This window comes from Natator depressus, chromosome 2, assembly GCF_965152275.1.
Source record: "Natator depressus isolate rNatDep1 chromosome 2, rNatDep2.hap1, whole genome shotgun sequence".
Lineage (NCBI taxonomy): Eukaryota > Metazoa > Chordata > Testudines > Cheloniidae > Natator > Natator depressus.
This window is the reverse complement of record NC_134235.1, coordinates 149509300-149528468: the sequence shown is the minus strand read 5'-3', so window position 1 is coordinate 149528468 and position 19169 is coordinate 149509300. Positions and strand designations below refer to the sequence as shown.

The window sequence follows — 19169 nt, the reverse complement described above, 5'->3', positions numbered from 1 at the left end:
TGGCAGCGTGCCATAATCTCTATACATGCTAAGGCTAGGTCCCCACTACTATTGTACTAATCAGCTAACTTTAAATAGAATTTCATGAGGCAAGCAAAAGGCATGTCCTCTGTCCCAAAGCAATCTCCCTACTGAGTTTATAAAGTGGTCTTTAAACAATGGAGGTATTGTAACTTCGGAAAATTGAATCCTTCATACTGAAAATTGTAAGGCAACCTAAATATAGGGGTTGCTGCAAGGTTTTGGAACCCTCAGAAGCAGAAATAGCCTGGCTCCTGATGGATCAATTTATAGAAGCAGGGAATGTGGGAGCGTGTGGCAGGTCAGACTTCTCAGCCGCACCCAGGACACAGAACCTGGCCCCAGAGGACCAATCCCCTTCACTACTTCACAGGTGCAGGATAAGAAACCCTGGAGCACAAACAGCTGGGAACCAAGACAGCACTGAGTTAGACTCACTTCTACTGAGAGGTGTTAATAGTTCTATAGCCTTCACAAACCCTTCATTAAGCAAGACTTCATTCCCCACAGAGAGGCTACAAAAGCTGGGAACGTAGAATGCAGATTTCTAATATGTCAAACCCAATGACACCCCGTTAGCTCCACTGCCTCTCAAATAATTTGCCATATCTTTGACCTTAGCTACACTGTCAATAAAGCAGAGCTTCTCATGTTCCCATTGGGTACATGTATTATATACCCTCTTCTAGTGTTTGGTTTACAGAGAATAACTATTCTGTTGCTGCCAGGTAATTTAGTAAATCTTCGAACTTTAGTGGTAGAAGCCTGTGTTGCAGTGTTGAGAGGTTCAGGGTTCAAACTGTTGACATTACATTTGTACAAAACAGAGTTTGTTTTTAATTTTTTTTTTAAGACTAACAATGGAAATGATATTAAAAATGACATTATAAGAAAGTTATTTAAGGTTGCAAAATCAAGCACTTCCTATGCAAATTAAATCTGGCCCCTTTACACATATGCATTGAGATGGTGTTAACTGCATGATCACATACTATTTTTAGTGCACAGGATGGATGGCGGTCAGGGAATAAGTCAGAATTGTGTGCAGAAGAAGCCCCTGCTTCGTTTGCTCTAGAATAGGCAGGTATGTACAGAATGAGACAGGTGTCTTGTGGTTAAAACAGGTGAATGTCGCACAGGAGAACTCTCTTCTATTGTTGTCTCTGCCACAGACTTCCTTATGATGAGCAAGTCACATCAAAATGTTGGCAGGAGGCTACTATCTGTGTGTTCCTCATTTTCTGGGTGCCCAATTTGACACGCCTGGGGTGCGTTGAACAGTCGGTTGCAAATGAAGTCAAACTGAAGCTGTGTATGCTCAACAGCTCTGGATGGAAGGGATGAGAGTCAGTTGGTTCGGAGTTCAAATTAGGGTTCTGCTAATGACTTGCAGCAGAACCTCTACTCCTGGGGGGAATTCTGTGCCAAAAAGTTAAAAATTCTGTGCACAGTATTTTAAAATACAGCAAAATTCTGTATATTTTATTTGTCAAAATAACAATATAATCATGCCAGTTTCAATTATTTTGGTAATTTATTTTAAAATATCTGTCCGCAAATATGTCTAACAATACAGACACAAAAAATTCAGAAAATGTTTTTTGACAAATAAGATTCTTTACTAGGCATATTAATACAGAACTTTGAGTAATTCATTTAAACTACAATACAGAAACGTATTTCTGGCACCCCTCACAGAAGCAGTGCAAAGTCTTGGGGGGAGTCAGGGGTAACAGAGGAGCCGAGGGAGAGGGAAGGAGCCTGGGACTGAACCTGGTGGGTTGTTGGGTGTGGGTGGGAAAAACATGGAACAGGTTACTTTGGGGGGCGGGGGGAGAGGGGCGGGATTGTTAGAGAGTTGGGGAGCCTCCCCCATGCAGACTCCTAGCCTATGCCATTCAGTTAGGAATATCTGCCTCTGTCCCCCTGTGGCCCCACAGCCCACTTCCCATTCAGCCCCCGGCTCAATGCAGTCGCCCCACTAGATCCTGAGCCCGCGTCCTAGTCTGTCCCCACCACTAGCCGGTCTGAACCTGTCTGTGACACCACCCCCTAGCTGCCCTGCGTACCCCTCTCTGTTTGTCTAGTGCACCCTCACCTGGCACCGCAGTGAGGAATGCAGCCTCTCCAGTTGGCTGCCCTCTCTTCTGGCACCACAGCACCTCCTAGTGGACAAAAGCTGTAACTGCAGCACCTCTCCAGCAGAATCTATATTTTGCAGAGAAAAAAAATCTGCAGGGAACACGAATTCTGCATGTGCAAAGTGGTGCAAAATTCCCCCATGAGTAAACCTCAGGCAAGTCACTTTTTCTGTTTCTCCAACTGTAAAATGGGAACAATAATTCTCTTATCACCCAGGGAGTTGAGCAGATAAGTTCCTTAATATGTTTGTGAGGCACTCAGATACTAGAGTGAGGAACACCATAGAAAAGACCATTAGGAAATCACTAATTCTGTATTCAATGCAGAATTTGAGTTGTGTGCAGTAAACAAGGCACAAACCCATCCACTGAATAAGGATAAACAAGAATACCAAATAGCTGCCTCATTCACTGAGCACCATCCACCCTGTGCCCTGAACAAGGCACAGTTCCTATGGGGGAAAATAAAACAGCATATGATCATTAATTAAAGACTGAATCATAATACATATGCTCCAAAGATCAAATTGAGATTTCAAGATCAACCTAAATTCTGACACTTCTAACTTTCAAGATCTTGACTTAGCACGTAAAAAGCTATTTTAAAACAGCTTCTGTTTGTAATATTTAGAGTGCTTTTGAATTCAAGATAAAAATGTGCAGGATGTCAGATACTACTATGAATAATTGCAGTTCCTACAATAATTATCTTGGTAAATAATTAACTTCTAGTTTTTTTAAGCTGCATTTTAACAATATCTATTGTAGCAAGATACCTGAAAAAATGTTTTTGTAAGGCACATATTTAATGTATTTCATAGTGAAAATAAGTAAGTTTTCTTCTCAACTGCAATAAGTAAAATGCAAAGAAATTGCAAAAGCCATTTATTCAGTTTTCACAACTACACGTGGATACTGTAATAATTACTGGTCAACATAACTCCTGGTTTCTTAAAAATCCTGTGAAGTAAGTACTACCTTTATATACAGTAAACTTTAATCAGAGCTATGCATGCATCCAAGAGCAAAATCTGGCACTAAACTGGCAGATTATATGGTGGTGTTGTAGCTGTGTTGGACCCAGGATATGAGAGACACAAGGTAGATGAGGCAATATCTTTTACTGGGCCAACTTCTTTTGGTGGAAGGTACAAGCGTCCGAACTACACAGAGCTCTTCTTCAGGTTTGGGGAAGGAAGCAGAGTCTCTGAGCTAAACAAATTCGGACAGAAGCTGGTCCACTAAAAGATATTACCTCACCTTCCTTGCCTCTCTGTGGATTATATATATGCATTTGAAAATGTACTACTTGTTCCTGCTCCCTATGAAGAAGTTTTTAATTGACTTCTACAGCAGCGCTGGCTCTGAAATTCACTATAAATCAGATCCTATAAACATTTACTTATGCAAACAGTCCTTACTCTTAGAAGTGTCCCACTGATTTCCGCTCACTTGAGTTAAGTGTTGCAGGATAAGATTCTATGATACTACCTACAGGCATAAAGTTAAGACTACCAGAGTGTTCAGCTGAGTCAACAGAACTATTCACAGCATGTAATGTGATGTTTATGCCTTTGCAGAGTCAGGGCCTTATTTTGTATTACACGTGAAAATAAAGGTGGTTCAAAATCTTCTTCAGACTGTGTTTATATAAGCTGTGCTTACTTCTCTTTTGAGTTCATTCATACACTGGCATGTTTTTAGTATGGCTACTTCCAAGTCTTCTGTGATATCCTTTGTTTTCTGGCTTTGCTACAAGGAAAAGAGAATCAAACATTTAAAAAAAAATACCCCAAATGATGTACAAATTATCCCAGGCTGTGTTAATGCAGTAATCCAGTTTTAAGTACATTTTCTTTAAAAAAAAAAATTTTTTTATATTAAGAATTCATTATTACTACTGCATTTGTTTATTCATCACTGAATTAAGAGTCTACTAAAAAAACAATTAATGATGCCACACCATCAACTTTATTTTTATTCAAGAAGGATTTTTCAGTTTTGAACATTGTGTCCTTTCTGAGAAAAGAGGGCTTTTTTATTTAGTATGAGCTATCAAATCTTTATGCCTGAACCATCCTGTTAAACTAGCTACAACTATTCCAGTTTTTAAAAGCCCACAGGAGTAGATTTTATAAAAACCCTCATTATTTAAAAAAGAGTAATTCACCAAATTAATGTTTGTCATTTAAATTCAAGAGGTTTACTTAATAAGTAATAGACAATCTTTTTCTATGCCGTACAAATTTCAATTGTTCATGTAACGTAAGAATTATTGTTATGAATCTTTCATTCAATTTATACAAAAACAGTGCTTTTGGGTTTGGAATTTGTGTGCATTTGCAGAACAAGACAACCTGCACAAAAGTGAAGGAGGATGCACATAGGGGCGGGGGGGGGGGGGGGAGAGAAGGTAGGAGCTAAAAAGTTTCTCTTTCTCCAAAACTTGATGGGGGGAAAAATTATCTTAATTAAGAGCATCAGCACAAGATGGATGTGGTCAGATTTAAACCTTATCTTGACTCTCTCTCTCTAACAGCTACAAACAGATTAACAACACAGATTCTGGATTGTGTGTGGCATAATTTTTTTTTAAAAGGAATAGCCGCCCAGTCTGATAATGTATCTTTTAAAACACATCTTAAACCAATATTCCTGATTGTTCAGTGTCTCTTGAATTTCTTTATACTTTCTTTCAATTGCCTTCCCCAGAAACGTACTCCTTAACAACAGGCAAAAAAATTAAATTAAAATGGAGTTTGTAATGTTTGTTTTGGGGATAATTACAATATTCTTGTAATGCTTTTACCCTTATGTTTCTGATATGTTCTCTCAAATTTAGCTCCTGCTTAAAGCAATTTTTTGTCTGTCAGAATGTGACATGCTGGCTCAACTGAAAAGAAAGTCTTGGGAATGTCCAAACTCCTATGGTACTGGGTGGATTTGCAGTACCATGGGAGTTGTATGTTTCAACAAGCCACTTTCATTAGAAGTTGTCAGTACCGATAAATGCTGAGTGCTTTAGAGGTAACCAAGTGGTATGAGATGGCAGTTTAGACTTCTGAGATACAAAGGGAGTCATATGTCTAGGTTCTGAAGGTTACATACTAAAGTCTGTTGGTGTAAGCTTCTTGGAAGCAGAATGTTTCTCTCAGCTATCACAATCATGTTTAGATGATACTGAGGATGTTTTAGGTACCGAAGTACACTTGGTAGCGTGGCTCTTAGAAGTGTTACCAGTAACCAAAGGAGGCTGGAACCTCAGCAGTACCCAGCATGGGACCTCAGCACTCGTACAGTTGATTTTTGCAAAGACCGAGACTTTTTCCTAAAGTGGACTCTTTATGAGAACTAAAACGCCTTTTTTTTAGGGGCCTTTCAAGAACCTTCTGATGCCTTTTCCCACAAAGGTTGGGGCAAACACAGTACTGAGGTGACTGGGGCACTAAGCTCACTCAGAGGCCGATGTACAAGGGTGGGGGGTGCGGGGGGGGAATCCTGGCCTGGATCCGAGACAGGGCAAAAACATTACATCATAAGTAAGGCTACGTTTATGTCATGGAGGAACTCTATGACATTCTCTGCTTCAGCCCCAAGGGCTGCGGGATGGTGGAGCTGGCAGCCAGCGGGGCCCTAGCAGAGTTCCAGTGACAGGCAACAGCAGCGACAGGCAGACCCCTGCAAGGTTCCAGCAACAGATGACGGACTCCTGAGGAAGCCCTCCTCAGGGATCTAGCGATGGGCGACAGCCTCATGCGGGGTGTGGGGGAGGAGCAGGATGCCTCGGACAAGCGGCTGGAGATGTCCTGTTTTCTCTTTGGGAAATATGGTCACCCTGCAGCTTCCAACCGCCGCGGGGAGAAGGGGAACCCCACAGTTCCCAGCCACCATGGCAGTGGGGGAAACCATGGAGCTGCAGCAGCAGAAGTCACAGACAGGCCACAGCTTCTGTGCATTTTTGTTTAGTGTCTATGATTTTTACTAAAAATAACCATGACAAAATCTTAGCCTTAATCATAAGGATCTCCCACTTTTGCCTAGCTCTGCTCTTAAAGTCTGAGCTAATATTGCACTTCTGCGGGACGTGCATGTCCCCCAAACAACTAATGCATTGGAAATATCTGTCACTGACAGGGATAGAGTCTCGTCAGGTGAGATAATGCTTAAATCCTGGAGATCCTGGCATATTCCTGCAACATATTCAACATTGAGAAAAACCTCTCCGTATGGGGAACCAGGAGAAGGAATAATCTCCGCAGTCTCTGTTGTCCCACCTAATGGGTCAGGGACAGGCCAGATCCCTTTCCACATCAGACCTTCCCTTCTGGTGTTGCTCAAAGACCAGGTCAACTCCTCCTGTGTCTGATCAGGAGTTGGAGGGATAAGGGGAACCGGGCCCGCCCTCTATACCGGGTTCCAGCCCAGGGCCCTGTGGATAGCAGCTGTCGACAGTGTCTCCTGAATCAGCTGCGTGACACCTACAACTCGCTAGGCTACTTCCCCATGGTCTCCCCCCAGCACCTTCTTTATTATCACTGCAGGATCTTCCTCCTGAAGCCTGATAACGCTTGCATTCCTCAATCCTCCAGCAGCACACCTTCTCACTCCCTGCTCCTTGCATGCCCTCCACTAACTGATGGGAGGTCCTTTTTAAACCAGGTGTCCTGATTAATCTGCCTGCCATAACTGATTTTAGTATGCTCTTAATTGGCTCGCCTGTCTTAACTGGTTCTAGCAGATTCCTGATTGCTCTAAGGCATCCCCTGCTCTGGTCACTCAGGGAACAGAAAACTATTCATCCAGTGGCCAGTATATTGGCCTTCTACCAGACTCCTGTACCCCACTGGTCTGGGTCTGTCACATAGCGTACAGGAAGCCAAGTGATCTAGTGGCAGGTTCCTATGCTGCAAAAGCATCAGATTCGAATCTTGATACTGATGGGAATGTTCTGACAATGTCTTTTAAGAACATTGCTGATATAGGGTGGGTGAAAATTAAGCAGTTCACCACCACAGGATGAAAGGCTAAATGTACCCATAGCGAACTAATGTACAGGCCTGATGACTTCAAGTAGAGGAGAGGAGAGGAGACTGTCCAGGACAAGAGGAAATCCAGACTCCTCCAGACCCAAAGCATGCATCTGGCTCTACAGGAAGAACTGTTTGCATTTGGTAACATAACACTTTCTTGTAGAAGGTTTCTTACTATTGGGAAAGATGGATTGAACCTACTCTGAGAAGAATTTCTAAGCTTGTTGCACATCTAAAAACCAGGCTACCAGATGGAGGGATGGTTAGTCCTCCCTTTGCTCTGTGACAGCAGGTCCAGAAAGGACTGCAGGTGAACGCACTGGTGGGAGGCTATCTGCACAGCCATCGTGAACCAGAACTGTCATGGCCAACATGGTGCTATTAAAATCACTGTTGCCTTGTCCCACTTGATCTTTTAGAGGGTGCAAGATAGGAGGGGAATGGGAGGGAAAGCATACATCAGTGGGCCTGATCATTGCATCCTGTCTGGAGTCATGCCTCAGGGCATCTTGAGAGCAACAGGCAGGGCAATGGTATTCCTGGGTTGCAAAGAGGTCCCATGATGGGAATCCCCACTGATGAAAAAATCTGCTGGATCACTGATGAGTCGAGTACCAACTCGTGATCCTCGAGAAAACCTTTGCTGAGAGTGTCTGCTAGGGAGTTCATTACCCCAGCAGGTGTACTGCAGAGAGGGTGATCTGATGCTGGATGCACCAATGCCAGAGCATGACTATTTCCCTGCAGAGTGGGGTGGACCTTGGTCCCCTCCATGCCCCCCAACTTTGTTTATATAGTTAACAGTGGTTATGCTGTCCAACCTGACCCGGATGTTACTGGATTGGATAAAGGTCAAAAACTTTTTGCACACTTTGTGTTGTGCTCAAAGCTCAAGAAGGTGGATGTGGAGTGTGGACTCTGTGTCCTGGTACTGTGAGCTCATCCAGGCGTGCTACCCAGCCCAGCAGAGGCACTTGTAACAAGTGTTTGGGGGACAGAAGGGGGCGATGGAAACAAACCGCCATATAAACATTGTCCCTCTTGTCTTACTAGGGGAATGATGTCTGGAGACTGAGGAAAATCGAGACACTTTTCTCTGCTTGGAGCACAAACCTTCCTCACCCAATCCCACAGACCGCAATGGGGGGTCACATAGATGCATGCAGCCATGTGACCTAGCAGGGATAGATTGTTGTCTGAGAGATGAAATGAAGTTAAATGAGGTCTCTCATCACAAGGAATCTGTTCGGTGGTAAGTAGGCCCTGGCTCCAGCTGAGTCCAGATTTGTGCCAATACATTCTATAGTTGTTGTGGGTGTTAAAGTGGACTTTCCTGGATTTACCTGAAATCCCAAGGAATTACGCAGGCCAAATAAGGAGGTGACTGCTTCAGGAGATATAGGCATCAATCATCCCATGAGCAGCCAGTCCTGTAGGTAGGGAAATATAGGGTGGTTCTGATGGTGCTGGTGTGCTGCCACCACAGCCATGACTTTTGTAAAAACAGTTGTCCAAGACAAGAGGAAATCCAAACTCCTCCAGAGACAAGTTATGCATCTCGCACCACAGGGAGAACTGCTTCCATTTGGCAGCATAACACTTTCTTCTAGGGGGTTTCCTGTTATTGGGAATGACAAGGACATTCTTCAAAAGGCCAGAGTAAAACCTTGTACTGGAAATGCTTTACGCCCACAGTGAAACGCAGGAATTTCCTCGGCACTGGATGGTATCTATATGGAAACAGACGTACTTCAAATTGAGAGCCACATACTAGTCACCTGCATTCAGGGAGGGGATTATAGTGGCCTGGATAAAATCATCCTGAATCCTGAGTGGCAGATGAAAATGTTCAGCTGCCTGCGGTCTAGGATGGGTCTCCAGCCAATTAGAAAGTATTTGGAGTAAAAGCTCTTCCACCCACTCCCGTGACAAGGGGGTAGAGGCTCTATTGCCCCTAACTAAAGAGTCCAGCTCCTTGCTGAGAATCCTCTCGTGAGACGTGTCCCTGAATAGGGATGAGGAAGGGGTTTTTGAGGAGGGGAAGCAGGAATTCAATCATGCACCAGTTGCAATGATGTCTAAGACCCATTTGCCTGGTATTATACACTGCTATGTCAGAAGGAAACGAGCCAGGCGGCCACCAAAAGGTTGGACGGAGACTGGTTGATAGCTCTCGAGCGTTCCATCAAAATGTCTTCTTGGTAGGCAGCTGAGTCCAGAGAGGGTATGCTGGTGGTGCAATATCTACCACACTGCACACACTGGTGTTTTCTTGGTGGCTCACAGATCTTCTAGTGGTAGCACAGCTGAGGGATTGGCCAGTATCTGTGCGGCAGTGACTTAGAATATTTCACGTGAGGATGTATAATTGCAAGGAGCAGAGGCATACTAATCCTTAAGGGAATGAAGTGACATACCTTCTCTCACTGAAAAGGTTGTTACCCTCAAAGGGGAGATCTTCAGTTGTCTCCTGGACCTCCACTGGGAACCCAGAGGGCTGCAGCCAAGAGGCCCACCACATAACCACTGAGGTTGCCCTGACACAGGAAGCCATATCCACTGCATCAAGTGACAATCTGGCTACCAGCTTCCCTTCATTTAAGATAGACCCCAGTTTCAGGCTACATTCCAGTGGTAATAAACTGATGATCTCTGACTGTGTGGCGTAATGAATAAAATCATATTTTGACATGAGTTCTTGGTAGCTCACAATATGGAATAGCCTGGATGACAAAAAGTTCTTTATGCTGAAGAGATCTAGTCTCTTGGTATCCTTGTCCAAAGGGGCAGACTTGGGTTGAAGTCCCTTGTCATCTAAGTGGTCATGGAGGAGAACAAAGTTCAGATTACAGTTTAAAACCAATATCCCGCCCCTTTGGAGGGAACAAAACATTTTTTCTCAGCCCTCTTTGATGGCTGCTGTGTGCCACATATCCCTAGCAGGCTCCAAAATGGCCTAGGGAGAGCCACGTAGGAAGGAGCTATGGACTGAAGAATGTCCATGGGTGAGATCCTGAACCTTTTTCAGCAATCCTCATCAGCAGTTCCTAGCACTGTCTGTTCTCATCCGGAAGGGAGGGAGAGGCCAGCACCACTGCCTCATCCAGAGAAGATGATGCTGTCAGCACACCTGCTGGCACACTGGCTGTTCTTGCTGCCCCACTTTCTCTGAGAGGTGTGAGGCTCCTTTCTTAGAGGCGCTGTCTGCCAAAAGCTGTGCCCTGGGTTCTCACAGTCTGGAGCTCGATGACATGGATCCAAAGAGCTCCTGTGTGGCCAATGGGTGGGATCATATGGGTATGGAGGTGGGCCCGATGGGGGGGGTACCACTTATCTCTAGCTCCACAGTATATGTCACTGGGATCTAGGGGCCTCTGGATGCTCTCTCTGGGCTGCTGTCCCAGGTCTGAATCATTGGGGAAACCAGCAGCACCACCTCCTGTTCATCCATGGGGTAAATCATCCAACTCCGTTGGTACCATCTGTCTTGTAGCACCACAGTCAAAGGCATATCTCAGCAACCAGCAGCTTGACATTGTCAAAGCACCCATGGGCCAGCCACTGTTTGGGACCATAAAATGACATGTGGATGGTGTAATGATGCCTCTCACCAGAACCAGGTTTAACAGAATCAGCAACTCAGGGTCTGGGTAAGGCACCAGGTCCTTGAGAAGGGTGTAATGAGGTTTAGTGGGAGAACTGGCTGGGGTCTTCAGAGGAGGTTGGTCTGCTGGTGCGAGCGTGGCCACGGTGGCCCTTAGTGCAATGTGGTATGGCCGGCGCAAATGGCAAGTGATCCTTTCTAACTACAACTAAACTAACTTACATGTCAAAGTCTGGGCTAATGTTTGAGGGCTATGGACACAGGAGGGCTCTGTCTCAGATCATAGCCAACAGAAAGGATCTGGAGATCAGAGAGGAACTCAACAGTAACAGAAATTTGTCAGGAACTTCCAAGGAGAGGGGTGTGTGTCACTTAGCCCATGAAAAGTAAGCCCTGCAAGAGGAGAGAATTTGGGGGATATGAGCTGGGGAGAGGAAAGATGCTCCATATACATTAAAGTTATTACAAGAGTCTGATCAGTGGGGATCTCGCTGAGAACGAAAGCCTTCTGGTAGGTGAGCTGAGGCGGGGACAGAGATCGCGGCGAAGGAGACCTGCAACTGCAGTCCGATGCCCGAGGGTGTTCCGCGAGTCTATGTTGCTGTACTCTGGTGGATTTGCTCTTCGGTGCTGGGGGCAGGGCCGACTCAGTCCCTTGGCGTGGCACCTGTGGAGCCGGTCGGCTTTGCTCTTTAGCCGCCGGAAAAACTTCGGGCCCTGAAGGCCCCACTGTGGGCTGGGAGCTCCTGCCACTGCCCGGGGTGGGGGGCGGGTCCCTGATCGGGCTTGAGGGTCTGACCACCGCAATACCCCCTTGAAGCCCCAAAGTGGGCACATGGCCTGACATAGGTCCTTTGCCCGTAAGCCCACGGTCCTTCGGCGCCGAAGGGCTCCGCTTCTTCTGCCACTTCCTGGGCACCAGTGAGGGGGAGCGGTCTGAGCCGAGTCTGGTGCTGGTAGTGCGCTCCACACCAAAGCTAATCCACTCAGCACGGGGTCAGCTGTGGAGGACTCCGGCGCAGGACAAAGAGCCAATTCCATTAGGAGAGCCCTCAAGTGGAGATCCTGCTCCTTCTGGGTATGAGGGCAAAAAGTTTTACAAATATGACACTTGTCCTTCCTCGGGCTTTCTCCCAGACACTTGAGACAACTGTCGTGTGGATCGCTGATGGGCATCGGTCTGCTGCATGTTGAACACAACTTAAAGCCGAGAGAGTGGGGCATGCCCTGCTTGGGATGAAGTCCCAGATGGGACTCTAACTGCTAACTAACAACTACACTTAACAGTTACTTAGGTAACACTATCAACAAACTATTTACAGAAGGCTCTAAGGCACGAAGTCCACTGTGGACAAGACGAAACCGCTAGCCTTTGCTACGCAAGTAAAGGCACTCGGACTAACCACTATGGGCAGTAGGAAGGAACTGAGAGCAGGGCCAGCGGCACCTGATATACCGTTGCATGAGTGCACTACTCCAGAGGGCGCCACAGCTGGCCCTAAGAATACCACTAAGGCAGAAATCTCTGGCAAAACCCAAAATGGAATTGACATGAGCAAGTACTCAAAGAACTTTAAAACAAACAAACAAAAAATAGGACAGATTCTGATCTCATCACGTGACTCCGTGATCTGGAGTATGGGCCTAGAAGGCACATCCCTTAATCAAGCCCTGAAAGGGGCAAATACAGGATGGAATATACTACATCTCCCATATATTATGGGAAATCAGTACTGGCAGACATAGGACCCGAGTCCCTTCTGCCCAGATATACAATGGATCCTAAATGCAAAATCCATTAAACTGAACCCCATAAGGCCATCTCTTACTGGAGTCAAGAGGAAGAATGGAAACTGAGGGAGAAAGTCTAAGTCTAATATCCCTTCCATAGGGTATACAAAGCATCTTTGTCCTGAACAAATAAAAGCCAAGGAACTGAAGCTTTCTAGACTGCTGTCAGACTTTAGTGACTACTAGTACAGTGCTAGTAAAGCTTTATCTTGCTTAGGACTCCCCAGAAGCATCTGCAAGAGGACTTTAAACATGAAGCAACAAAGGAAAGAAAAAAAGATCTTTTAAGCTGTTGCCCCAGGACAGAGGCATTTAAAGCTGGGGTAAGCTCTACCTGAAAATTGTGGCTGTCCTTGTTTATGCTTGAGATTTGCACTGGTCCAGCTACATTGCCAAATTCCCAGTGTGGACACGGTCTTAGAAAGTCAGGTGCTATGCAAAGGAATCACAGACTATCAGGGTTGGAAGGGACCACAGGAGGTCATCTAGTTCAACCCCCTGCTCAAAGCAGGACCAATCCCCAATTTTTGCCCCAGATCCCTAAATGGCCCCCTCAAGGATTTGAACTCTCAACCGTGGGTTTAGCAGGCCAATGCTCAAACCACTGAGCTATCCCTGCCCCCCTCCCCTGCTTTCTGTAATGCTACTTGTGCATTCTTCGACATGCGAGTATGAGTGACATATGATCCTTGTTCAAAAGCTTTAAATATCAGTCCATAATTTTTTGTAAAAAGTAAACTGTAAGTAAGGTCTCTAACTAGACTACAGATTAACCCGGAGGTGGGCAAACTACGGCCTGCGGGACCGTCCTACCCGGCCCCATAGCTCCCGGCCGGGGAGGCTAGAACCCGGCCCCTCCCCGCTGTTCCCCCTCCCCTGCAGCCACGCCGCCGTGCAGGCAGTGCGACTTGTGCCTGCCCACTTCCCAGGCTTCCCAATAAGCCTGTCCTGCCACTCTGAGAGGCATGGTAAGGGGGTGGGGGGAGGGAGGTGTTGGATAGGGGGTAGGGGGCAGTCAGAGGACGGGGTCCTGGGGCGGCAGTTAGGGATGGGTCCCAGGAGGGGGCAGTCAGGGGACAAGGAGTGGGGGTTGGTGGATGGGTCGGGGGTCCCGGGGAGCCTGTCAGGGGCGGGGGTGTGGATAGGGGTCAGGTCAGTCAGGGGAAAGGGAGCAGGGGGGTTGCATAGGCGGTGGGGTTCCTGGGAGGCGGTCAGGGGGCAGGGGTTCCTGGGAGGCGGTCAGGGGGCAGGAAGTGGGAGGGGGAGAGGACCAGGCTGTTTGGGGAGCCACAGCCTTCCCTACCCGGCCCTCCATACCATTTCACAACCCCGATGTGGCCCTCGGGCCAAAAAGTTTGCCCACCCCTGGATTAACCCAATATCTTCCAAAGTGTGGGACACAGCCTGGGAAAGCACAGAGGAGTCTACTCGAGAGAACCCAGGCCTCTCAATTATTCTCCAGAGCCTCAGCTTTCATTAAAAACATCAGTCTCCACCTGTTAAGATTAGGAAGAAAACCTTGAAAATGTGACCCAAATATGAGCGTGATGTCTGTCCATTTGAGGCACCTTAGAGACTAACAAATTTATTTGAGCATAAGCTTTCGTGAGCTACAGCTCACTAACACGGCTGCTACTCTGAAACCTGTCCATTTGAGTGGACACTCATTCTGAGCAGACTTTCAACATTACATCGGGGGGCTGATAGGGCTGCACAATTGTTTTCATATTCCTGAAAGGGAATTTAGCTTTCAAAAGTTTGGAATGTTCTGGATTAGCCTGTACACTGAATTTCAGTGAACCAAAAAAACTGACCACCTCTACCAATTTAAAACCTCCACAAGTAACAAAATTATTTTTGAACACTAAAAATACTGGAAAAGTAGGACACGACTAGGTATTCCATTAGTATATTTTAATTTAAAATATTCCACCGGCTACTACTTTTGTTTTTAATTAAAAAGCTAATGTTCTCTTTTTTTGGAAGAGAGAAAATAACTAAAAGAATTACTGTTGAGTAATGAGATAATCAAGTAAGGAGCTACAACGGTCTCTGAAAAGAATGCCATGCAATTGTTCACCGCAAGGATGGTGGCCAGAATTCAGAGCATTATGGGGGAAGAGAAGGAGATAGACTAAAACAATGGAAAACTAAAATATCCTCAAGGCTGCAAGATCAATGTAGAGGACTGGGGTGGAGGTTGTTATAAAGAACTGCTTTTTGATATATTACATGCATTCTGTTTTCTTAAACCAAAAAAGACAAAAAGTCTAAAAAATATGTTTCTTTCCAAAGTATAGATGAAAAGATTTACTTTGCTAAAAAGCTCTTACAGCTTGCATCCACACTGAAACCAGCTGCTCTAGTTCCATTTTAGCCTGCTTGGACTGCTCCAAGATGTGTTCTCTGTGTTCATGGCTGGTGTAGGCAGAATCAGTAAAATCTTCTGTGTGTTCCAGAATGAGTTCCAGCATTGTTGAAAGATTCTCCTTAGAGAGAAAATAAAGATTCTCCCGAAGACCTTCCACCTTATTCTGTAAAGGATAAAATTCAGTTCCCTGTGAATCATTCATGTAAATACAGATAGTGCATGTATCGTGCCTTTTCTCCCACCCTTCAGCTTTCCTTTAGCCTACTGTTCGCACTTTCTGCCAATGAGAAATTATTTTACCCACCCACAGCCATCCATTTTGTTTCTTCACCTACTAGCACCATTAGCAATATAATTTGTATCTCACCACTGAAACAAACAGCAAAGTTAAGCATATTTCAATATTTCTGTACTATAATAGTTCTGCTGCGAATAGGAAGATAAACCCAATCTAGTGACTGTTGCTAAACATAAATGTGGTATTCATGTTTTGTTTGGTCTTTTACACACCCTCCTGCATTCAAAATTTTTATAAAAATTTTACATATAGTAAAGTGCGTATTCTTGGGCAGCGGCATCATGGGAATCTTGACCAAATTTTAGGTGCAGGGATATAGAAAGAAGAGTAGCACAACCTCCAGGGAACGGATATATCAGATAAGATCAAAGTCAGGATGCAAAGTGCCAAAAGAGCCTCTCTCCTGATTGCCATCCTGAGGAATAAATCTTGGGCAGGACAGACTGTCAAGTGTTCAGCTAAGACATCCATTTAATCAGAAACATGTTCTCGGTGGGATGTGATATCCAATGGAATTTTAGCAGAGCAAGATTAAATGAGCAGAAGAGATGATTTTGGATTAGAACAGTTTCTTCAAAATGACAGTTTGCTCTTTTACACTCTTTTCACAGAAGGGTGATGTTTTTAGTGTGTAGCTTTTAAAATGTTAGAAGTTTAATTACCAATGTTCAACTAGGAGCTTCCTTAGTCCACCTCCTAATGACTTATTTTAGGGAAACGCTGGCTGCGACATTATGGGTACATCTACACAGCACACTAAGCCCAGACCTGTGTGACCCATGCCTGCAGACTTGGCATTTCCACGTCTGCCCTTGAACATCCACAATGCATTGGAAACCCAGGCCTAACAGCCATGCTGGAGCATCCATACTACAATAAGCAGACCCAAGTCAAAACTTCAGCTTTTGTGGGTGTGTGGGCTATTGCACTTTTGCCAGCTTTAGCTGCTCTAGGGCTTGGTTCACAGAGGGCGTTGGGAGAACTTGTCTGTCTATCCCATGGAAGTTAATTGAGTGTGTTTTCGGTGGCTTTACCCCATGAACACATCCTACCAACCTATTTTGTGTCCATATACTCCCAGCAGCCAGAGGAGATAGGGGTACTGTCATTTCAGTAACAACTCAGCTGATGCTGCTTATGCCTCTTGCCTTGGCCGCAGATTTCCCCTATCTATACCAGTGCTTCTGGAGAAGGGCCGCAAGCAAAGATTGGTGGGATCACATTGTCATGCGGACATGGGAATGACCAACAGTAGGTCCTGAACTTTCACATGAAGAAGCAGATGTTCCGGAGGTTTGTGATCAGCTTTCCCTATCTTCCAGCACCAGGACACCCATATAACAGAGGTCATGCTGGTCCAAACACAGGTCGCTATAGCCATAAGTATGCTGACTACCCCAGACTGCTACAGTTTGGAATTGGCAAATCAATTGTGAGGATTGTTGTGGCAGAGATTTCTGAGCAGAGGATGTACCCAAAGGTGATGGGCATTACAAATGTTCCTGAAATAATTGCTGGCTTTCAGTGAATGAGTTTTCCAATCTGTGCCGGGACCACGGAGGGACTCATGCCTATAAATTATACACTGGAAGCACGAGTACATAAACCACAAAGGTACTACTCCATCGTTATTCAGGCCCTGGTCAACCACAGGGGCAGATTCATGGACATTAATGTCGCATGCACTGGCATGGTGCATGATGCCAGGGTGTTCCAGAGATCAAGACTTTACAGTCATGGAGAAACTGGGACATTATTCCCATTGAATGACATGCTGATAAATGGAGTCACTGTCCCTACTTTTATTCTAGGAAATCCCACTTACCTGTTGCCATGGCTTATGAAACTATATCCTCATTTCAGAGGACCTAGCAAAAGAAGGTTCAGCGACACACTCAGTAGCTGTAGGAAGGTCCTGGAATGGGACGTTAACATCGTTGACTTGCTGCTTTATTCACTCTCTACATTGTTCTGTTGTCCACCTGATATCCAACACTGCCATCTGCTTGGATACAGTTCCGTAGACATGACTATTTCTTGTGCTCTTGACGAAGTTGAATGTTTTGCTCTCCTTGCACCAGAGTTTTACTAGAATCCAGCTCCATTTCTCAGGCCAGCTGGCAATGTGCTTGATGCAGGACTTGATCTTACTGCTGGCCATTCAAATACACGCTGGCATTGAGTGTGTTTTCAGTTGAGCAGTCCATGTGGAAGTGAAGGGTTAAATGCCAAACAGCTGCATTTGAACCAGGAGGTTGCTTTCAGTTCCTGGGAAGTGAGTGGAAAGCTTTGGGATTGAAGGGCTAGGAAGCACAGCCGCAGAGGACTGTGGGATATCATTGTTGGACTCTGAATCTGGCAACCTGGACTTGACCTAGCAACCACATAGCAATGCCTGAGGCTTTGAATCATTTCAAGGGGGACTGAGGCTCTGACATGCCCCCTCCCCCCCCACCGCAGGGTCTGTGAATCTGAGTGAATGATTTCAGTGTGGACAGAAGCAGGGCTTGGCGTTAAACCTATGTCAGAGCCCGGAGTTAGTGCTGTGTAGACATACCCTACTATCTGGGCCGCCTAGGAGTGAGAGCTGAGAACAGCACTTCAACATAGCATATAGAGCTGAATACATTTTGATCTACTCCCCTGCGTGTTAGAAGTGGTTGGAATACTAGCAGGATGATGTGCAGTGGCAGGATCAGACAAACCATAACCATCTTTTTTCAAACTATAATGAACTTCTGGGAGCTTTGTGCAAGGCCTGATATTGGAAACTGCCACTCATTCAAGGTGCAGAGAAATTAGTTTCCTAGTGTACATATGTATTTTTGAAATTTATGCTGTAATCAAATTCTTTTAAGCCACAGAATAATAATAATACTGTCTTTATCCTTACCTTGAATTCTTTGATGCTAGTATATATACTTATGGGGGCCATTTCATTCTCTCCACTGGGTCTAGAGTCAGTTACGATCTCTATTACTTGCTCCAAAGCTAATCTCATTCGGTGAAACACTCCTTCTTTGTTTAAAAGAGCAGATTCACAGTCAGGATGCCTCAGACATGTCTTTAAAAGTAAATTTAACATATTACCCAAAAGTCCACATGTAGTATAATGAAACAAATACTCATTTCTATACCCAGCCTAAAGCAAAAATGTGTAATGTTATTACAAATTCCTTCAATTAACTTACTATTGCATATGGCAACATTTTTAGCATTACTCATGGAAAAGCCTCTCCCCAACATCATTTTACGTTCAAATTTCTTTTGTTGCAAGCTTTATAAATATAGCTGGGGAAACAGGGTTATGTTATTCCCACCAGCTACTATAATCTGTGGTTCTCCAACACTGAGTAAAGTATGAGAAGCCTTACCTTTGAAGCAGTGAGAAGCATCATGGTGCATTTCTCAAGGACAGCCCTAGCTGCTGCCATTCTAGCTTTTTTCTTTTCATCCTTTAAATCCTATGTAAAGAAAATGAAAACACTGAGTATTCTTGGATGATAGCTGAAGAAATTAGCTGGTTATAAACAAAGAAAAGAACCAACAAAAAGTTAAAAGTTGTCCTTTTTTTTTCAGCTACTTTATGATGTGCGAGTCTTGAAATATCAGTCTATTCCCAACAGATAATTTCTTGGAAATCTAGAATACATGCAGAATTATGACATCACAAAACACAAAACAAGAAACCTGAGCAACTGAAGGGAGACATTTTATGTCTGACTATTTGAAAACTATATTTTATTTCTGTTAACATCCATTTGAGTCAAACTCGTGGAAGAAAAGGTCTCCGATATATTCAATATCCCAGATCCTCCAGCTATGTCCTAAGAAAGTTCCCACTCCTTTAATTTGCTAATCCAAAGGAGTCCTCTTGAATAAACAGGAAGGCAAGACATGATATTTTAATGTA

At 44.8% G+C, this 19169-nt stretch overlaps 1 protein-coding gene across 1 annotated transcript in view; it reads right to left on the bottom strand.

The window, feature by feature from the left end:
- Positions 1–19169, bottom strand: part of CTNNAL1 (catenin alpha like 1) — a 126415-nt gene that overhangs the window by 48455 nt on the left and 58791 nt on the right. The window contains exons 5-8 of the mRNA XM_074945104.1: positions 18631–18720; positions 18150–18320; positions 14921–15121; positions 3828–3914 (exon numbers count right to left, since the gene is read on the bottom strand). Of these exons, the coding sequence (XP_074801205.1) occupies positions 3828–3914; positions 14921–15121; positions 18150–18320; positions 18631–18720 (549 nt within the window). The remainder of the gene's footprint in view (positions 1–3827; positions 3915–14920; positions 15122–18149; positions 18321–18630; positions 18721–19169) is intronic.